We start from the raw sequence: 7888 nt of genomic DNA, 5'->3' as shown, positions 1-7888 counted from the left end.
CTTTCCACTTTAATTTAAAGTATAAATTCTATGGGAGCCAACAGAAAATGAGAGAGATACATATTACGTTATGACTGAAGGCGTTTATAATATTATGAGTGAATTATATGCTTATCAAAATTTGAAGTTTTAAAATATTTTGATGAAGAAGCTATTAAAGTAGGAATTGCATAAAATATTTAATTATGAAAATTTTAACGAACATTAAAATTGGCGAACCGGCTGGTCGCCAAAGGCGGCTAGTAGAAAATAAGAGAGATACAAGCTCAATGTGTGTGTGTGTGTGTGTTGGCGCTCTACAGGCCAGATCGTTTGACCTACAGCTACCAAATTTGGTACATGTATAACTTAGAGGTCCGGAATGTGCACCTGGGGTCCCTTTTTTTGAATTTTTAATTAGAATTTTAATTACTAATTAAAAACTAACTTTCCCACCAAAAATTTTCATGTTCCCCACCGCAAATTGAGTAAGGCTTCAGTTTTATTTTTTTTCCCACTTTAATGAGGCTAGGATTAATAATTTTCGGCCGATTTTTTCAAACGATTCTGTTTATTTTCTTAATGTTTGATGCATTTAAAGTTAAACATTGTTAATGAATCGATCTTTCAGATTCATTCTGAAGTACTTTTGAATTAAAATAAAACAGAATAAAGGAAATTAAAAATTTCTAATCCGCATAGCGTTACCCCAACTGGCGTAGAAAAATTCGCGCATTTGCGTTACCGCAACTGGTGTTGAAAATTCCCGAATGCGCATTGTGTTGTGACTGTCCACAATTATTATCAATGGATGCGGACTTGATTTAAATTATTTTTAGGTTAGTTGTATGCTTTTGTAATTAAAATGTATTTATGTTGGTTATATATTTTTTGTATATACTTATAGTTTTAAGTACATCGTTTTTTAAGTAGTTTTTTTAAACCAGTTTTCAACCGATTATTTTAAACGATTCGTTTTATTTTCTTCGTGTTTGATGCATTTAAAATTAAACATTGTTTATTAATCGATCTGCTCATGATGAATCTGAGAAAATTTTGTTGATAAATTCTTCAGATATTACATAAATTAAGAAAGATATTCTTTAGTGCCCATAAAGTATAAACGTTCAGTGACTATGTTTTCAGTAATCATATTATAAAAAATGCTTTGTTTCAATAAAAAATATTATTATATTCATTGCAGATTAATCATTTCTACAAGCATAAATTCTACGGGAGCTAACAGAAAATTAGAGAGACACATATTACGTTATGACTGACGGCCTTCATAAAATTATGAGTGAATTATATTACAATCAAAGTTTGAAGTTTTAAAATATTTTGATGAAGTAGCTATTAAAGTAGGAATTGCATAAAATATTTAATTATTAAATTTTTAACGAACATTAAGATCGGCGAACCGGCTGGTCGCCAAAGGCGGCTAGTCTTGAATAAAATATTTATTTTGCTTTCACTTTAAGGTTGGTTTACACTCGGCCAATTATAAGAATTACACTTGGCCAATTATATATTTATGTTTGCCACAATTTCATAAGATAGATTCAAGCATTCCACGCTTGGCAATAAATTGCCGTTTTGACGTCCCTGAATTTTTCTTTGTCATTGCGTATCGTATTAAATTGATGGATATTTAGACAAAATAAGCATGTTAAAAAAAGATCAACATACTTAAATTTGGAAAACTTTAGGAAAGAAATGGCAATTAAAAATTTTTTTAAAAGCATAACCTCGCATCAGAAAGAACAAAAAATGTCGGAATTAATTTACGACGTGATCAATTTTTTCACTCCAAAACGCCGCGCCAAATTCTATAAACGCATACATAATAAGAAAAAATACAATGCTGGCATGCTGTCATCCAGTAGGGACAATTACTTGCCATCGACCGAGCTGCATTTTTCAGCCTTTCTACGCATGCGCTGCCTACTGGCCGTCTTATAACTGGCCGAGTGTAAATCAGGCATTAGAGATCATCTGCTGGCATTTTAAATTAATTCTACAACGTAAAGAGATATTTGACCTTGTAGTCAAATAGAATGACGTGATATTTTGTTTGTTATGTAAATCTCAATAGTTGTTTTTCTCTTTTGAGAGATCAATTCTACTTTTGAGATTAATAGAGCTAACTGCGAATTCTTGTTTTTTTCGTAGCTATTTCCTGATGAATAGATTTTTAAATTTTCCTGTTCTTTTTATATTGAAATTCAATTCTTTAGCCGCTTTTTTTGAAAAACAGCTCCATTCAGAACCTGAATCTAATAAGGCAAGAGAAATCATCAATTTATTTTGAACGACAGCGGAACAAGCTTGCAACAATGTATTTTTTTTATTCAACTTATAGTAGATACACTAGTTTTGTTTTCATTCGTGCTCGCTTCACTTATAAAATTCGTCACTTCGGATTTAGTTTTATTTGGGTTATCCCATAATATATATATATTATGGGATATATTTTGACAAATTTCTGGAGCTCTAATTCTGTTTCTGCCTGATACTAACCTATGTGATTGAGGACCGAACTCGCAATGTTAGGGTTCGTAGCTGCGTAACATAACCACTAGACAAAAGTGATCACTCATGTCCGGAGGTTGTTATCTGCCTTATGAAGCTTCCACCACAATACTCGGCTGTGAAAGTAGTTCCTAGGTGATGTATTAATGACACGAAAGGGCTACATTTTGGAATGCATATGATATTTTGGCAGGAAATAAAAGCAAATAATTGTGAATTCAATACAAAAACAGCAGATATGGCGTTTGATTTCCGAATGATTTTGATATTATATGAATATGCCCCGTTGAATTGTGGAATCCACTACATATCTTGCAATTAGATAATAAATTTTTTTAAAAAAAAAACCTAAGTTAAGACCATGTTATATGCAATGTGGAATTACTTTTGCCGAATGATTCTGAAGCCACATGAATGGAATATTCGAATGGAAGAATTTACGGTCATCACAATTGCCATGGATTGATGCGGTATATGCAGGCACTAAATAATAATAATAATAAAAATAAAAGTAATGTAAAAGTGGGTAGGTATAATAATTTATTTTACTGTAATAAAAAATAAACAAATTCTGAACATTTTAAATAATTGAACACTAACATAGATCCAAATGGTTGAGTTATTCTGTGTAAATTTGGTGCAGAATAAGTCAAGAAATCTCTTCCAGGAATCTGAATGTTCACAGCTTCCTGAATACCAGAATACTAAATCAAGACTTTTTTTTAAATTTATCAGATGCTTCAGAATTTAAATCGCATCAAGAGTCCCATAATTCTGGCATCATAAACATACTAGTTCTTAGTTAATAGTTACACGGTTTAAGCACTGCATATTAATAAACATTTCAAGTAAGTAAACTTCACAGTTTTAGATCAACCTGGATTATAATGAACTGTATTACCATATGAATTAAAAAATTAGAGTCCTTTGTATGGATTCCAAATTTTAATTTAAGTAATCTTATTGACGTTCTACATGCAACAACAATGTTGACGTTTAGGGAACTACTATAATACGCTCCTGAATATCTGGCCTAATGTGGCAGATGGGTAGGCCGGATAACCAAAAAGCCGCATAAGCCGGAGTTCTTCTAACTCATTTCTTTACCCTACAATACCAAAACATCTTTATACCAAACTTATTACGTAATACGCATTTTATCACTTCTTATTGAGCATTAAGCCCTCCATTTCTCTCAAGCCACGTAGAATGTGAACTCAGTCATGGCCCAGTGAATCATAGAAGCCGTTGCCGGTAACTTGCCGAGTTAAAATAGAGGGATCTGTATTGGTAGTTTTTATATGCTTATATACTGCACTGCCCTTTTCAAGAATTTATTACAGAAAAAGTAAGTTAAAGGATTTAAACTGTTCGCATTTTAACATAAATTCTGTAATTTCTAACTTAAATGCAGGAAACATAAACAAAATGTTAAAGTATATCGTAGGCCTGATTCTTAAAAAAATTGACTGGAGAGATTATTATTATTTTTTTTTTTTTGATAAATGATTACACAGATATGGAAAAGTAACCCTAAGATAAGAATCAAACAGTTTTTAGTTTTTGAAAAGATCATTAATAGATGACTACTTCTGCCATGCATTGCCTTCCTCATTTAATTACGATAAAAGCAAACTAGGCCGGATACTCATGAACCGGATATTCGGGAGTGTACAGTAGTTGCTAGACTGGATGCAAGCACAGTGAAATGATATGAAATATATTTTTTTATCTGCACCTCATCTGATTCGTCTATCTCAGGGGTTGGCATTCAGTCGATCACGATGCATTATATTTTCTTTATCTCACGAGGAAAGCGCAGTTTCTCTCTTTCGAAATGGCATAATTTTAAAAGCACGTAGTTCAGAATCTAAGAATAACTTTTGGAAAGTATTAAAGTATGGTAATTTAAAAAAGGCTTCATATTATTAAACATGCTTCTTTGGCTCTACTTGCTTGTGTGAATCTGCATTTTCAACGATGAATGTAATTAAGACAACATTTCGTTTCTGTCTCACAGATGGCCATTTAAAATCCAATGCAAGATTAGTGGTTAGTAATTTTATACCGATATATTGGCGGGCATATTTAACCGAAATTTTCTTCTAATTATAACTAGAAAAACTAACTTTAGATGAAAATGATTTATTTTTTTAATATTGATATTAAATGCGTCATTTGATATTATTATATTGTGGCTATTATTATGTTTGTGTCTTGCTATTATTATTATGTTTGTAGTTATGTTAGTAAGTGCATATTCCGTATTTATTATTACTTTGTATAAATATTGCAAACCTATGTCACTAAGCTAGACCACAACAACTTGAAAAAATTTGAAATGCCCATACCCAAGAAAAGTCTGCCCACCCCTTGTTTATCTGATAGAAGATTTTGACGCTTTGCATTGAGCGAAATCCCGATAAGCACTTTCCGTTTATCGTAAATGCCAAAAGATCACATTCTCATAGATAACTTATTACAAGCCAGAAAGGAATTCCCCTTATCCTACGAAACTTCACAACTGAAATGCAGTGTTATGGTCGAAATGAGACATGGTTTGTGACATATTTTAAACAACAGCATAATTTTAATTCCCTTTTCGAATATTTATTTTTTATCATCCTTTGCTTGAATTTAATAATATCAATACGAAAAGTATTCTGAATGGCAAGTGAAACTAGTGTTGAAACGAAAGGATGCACTTTCCAATGGAAAATTGTGAATGCAAGTCACTGCTGGTTGAATTTTGGAGAACATTTCGAGAGTCCTGCTTTCATTGCAGATGCTGTGAAAGGCACCAAATGGTGTTTGCGGGTTTATATGATGGGACACTCGCATGAGCATAAAGTCGAGTTTTATCTTCATAGAGTCAAGGACTGCACAGGACCTGATTTCGTTGAAGTAAATTATGTGCTCGCGTTTCTGGGTAAAGACGGCTCAATCTTAAAAGAAATAAATGTATCATCGAATAAAAGTTTCAGAAAAGACTTCAATCGGAAATTCGTAGAAGACGAGACACGAAAAAGAATTTTCGGCATTCAAAGAGAAGATTTGCTTGTTGGAGACACTCTGACTATTCAGTGTACTTTATGGCAAAACGAACAGAAACCTGTTAGAAAGCAGCATTTATATGCCCGAACCACTTTCAAATTGAATCGGAGATCTTTCATATGGAGAATTGACAAATTCAGTACTCTTAAATCTGAGCAGAAAAACAAATTCAAAGATGATTCGATTGAATTTGACCTAGTTCTACTCCAAATACAAGATATTGAGAGAAAGTTGTTTATAAAATTTAATTCATTCAATGGCGATATAAAATATTTTTCGCTTAAGACTTCTATTGTGGATTCAAAGGGGGAAATGGAAAATTGCAAAACATACCAATATTTCGAAGAAGATTTAAAGAATGGAATATTATGTGAGTTATTTTCAGCAAAAGAAGTCATGGAAAGAAGAAATCAATATTTACCAAATGATGTCTTCTCGCTCAGTTGTGAATGTGTTTATTCAAGTGGAAAAGTTCTCTTTGAATATTGCGGGTGTGGCATGATTTTTCCTGAATTTGAGAATGAAGTTGTTGCCATCAGAAAAGAACAAACTATTTTAAAAGATAAATCTCAAAACACATCACATCTGATGAAGGACTTGAAATCCATGTATGAAGATGCCATCTGCAGCAACGCGGTGCTCCGTACTTCGACTAGTACATTTCCCGTTCACAAGGGCATTTTAAGCGCCAGGTCTCCAGTGTTCAGGAGCATGTTCAGCAGTGACATGAAAGAGAATAACAGCGGATATGTCGATATCGACGATTTCGAGGATGACATCGTACACCGAATGCTGCTGTACATGTACACTGATTCATTGGAAGATCTGCGGTTTGAAAATGCACCCAATTTGTACAGGATTGCAGATAAGTATCAAATTTTCTCCCTAAGAAATGAATGTTCTTCTTTCCTGAAAGATGGCTTGTGCCGATCAAATGCGTGTAATTTTTTAGTTTTTGCTGATCTACACAACGATGATGACCTAAAAACAGCTGCGCAGGGTTATATAATGGTACAGAGAAAAGAATTTTTTGGTTCTGAAGAATGGAGGCAATTCATGAGAACTCATACTGATATTGCTGCTGATATTATGTGCAGAAAGATTTGTGAACAGTAAAGTTGCACCCATACGAGATGAGTAAGTCGTTAGCATTTATGTCTCTATTACAAATAAATATGTGACTAATTTTCGCTAATTTTATATTACTAAATATGAGGCAATCAGATTTACCTTTTATATAAAGTTACATGTATCTGGTAACTTTCTATTATGCCATATAATAGAGGAATATGTTATGTGCAGAAAGAGTTGTGAACATTCAAGATATACCCACATGAGATGTCGAAAGCGCTAGCGTTTATGCCTCGATTATAGATATAAATGTGCCTTTTTCTTTCTAATTTTATATTTCTAAATATGAGGCAATCAGATTTGTTTAACTACATGCACCTGTTAACTTTCTATTAAGCCGTATATTGAAAGCAATATTTTTTGAAAAATAAAATTGTATAATTCGAACGACGTAATCCTTTTGCTTATTAATGTAATTTTTGATAATAGTTTAAACATTTTTATTTTTGCAATTACGTATTTATTTTGAATGTTTTTTTTTAAATTTTTTAAATAAACAAGGCAATAATATTTTATTTAATAAACTAGCCGGTTTTGGCGACCAGCCGGTCCACAAGTATTACCGCTCGCTACAATTTTCAATTAAATATTTTCAGTAACTTGTCTCTTAATAGCTTCTCAAACAAAACATTTTTAATCTTCAAATTTTGATAGTCATACCAAACTTATACTGTTGTTTAGATCGTTTACTATATATATTTTCCTAATTTGTTGTCATTTCCGGTAAAATTTCAACTTTAATTTAAAGTGGAAATGCTGAGATTGCAATTAATATAAAGATATTTTTAATGAAAGAAAGCGTTTTATTTTATTTATCATTTTTATTGTTATTTATTTATTATTATTATTATTGAATATGAGTACTGCAAACAGAATCGCTCGGTATTTAAGTCTTATGTGAATTACAAAATATTTTTCATAATTTATGTAATATCTCAAAGAATAATTCAACAAAAATTTCTCAGATTCAGCATAAAATTCAGTTTTTAGTTTTGCTTTCAAAAGGATTGAAATGAAATCAATAATAATATTTTGTTCCGGCCTATAAATATAATTCAAAAATTATGAAGTCTAAATTTAATGCAGTAAGGTATCATATTCTGAGAAATATTCTGTACACACCAAATTTTAAATAAATGAAAGAATGTTTCTATTTTCAACGATCAACTAAGACTGATTTATGAAGTTTTGA

The 7888-nt window shown here is 31.7% G+C and overlaps 1 protein-coding gene across 1 annotated transcript; it reads left to right on the top strand.

Annotated features, from left to right (window-relative positions):
- The first annotated feature begins 5961 nt into the window (after nucleotides 1-5961).
- Nucleotides 5962-6681, top strand: LOC129971895 (speckle-type POZ protein B-like). Its single transcript, XM_056085872.1, has one exon. The coding sequence runs from the start codon at nucleotides 5962-5964 to the stop codon at nucleotides 6679-6681; it is 720 nt and encodes a 239-aa protein (XP_055941847.1).
- The last annotated feature ends 1207 nt before the right edge of the window (nucleotides 6682-7888 follow it).

The sequence above is a fragment of the Argiope bruennichi genome, chromosome 6 (assembly GCF_947563725.1).
Source record: "Argiope bruennichi chromosome 6, qqArgBrue1.1, whole genome shotgun sequence".
NCBI lineage: Eukaryota > Metazoa > Arthropoda > Arachnida > Araneae > Araneidae > Argiope > Argiope bruennichi.
Note: the sequence above shows the minus strand (reverse complement) of the source record. Positions and strands in the feature narration are given on the sequence as shown.

Bases quoted from the DNA above. Each gene is read 5' to 3' on its own strand.
- LOC129971895 (XM_056085872.1), top strand. From the start codon at position 5,962: ATGGAAAGAAGAAATCAATATTTACCAAATGATGTCTTCTCGCTCAGT.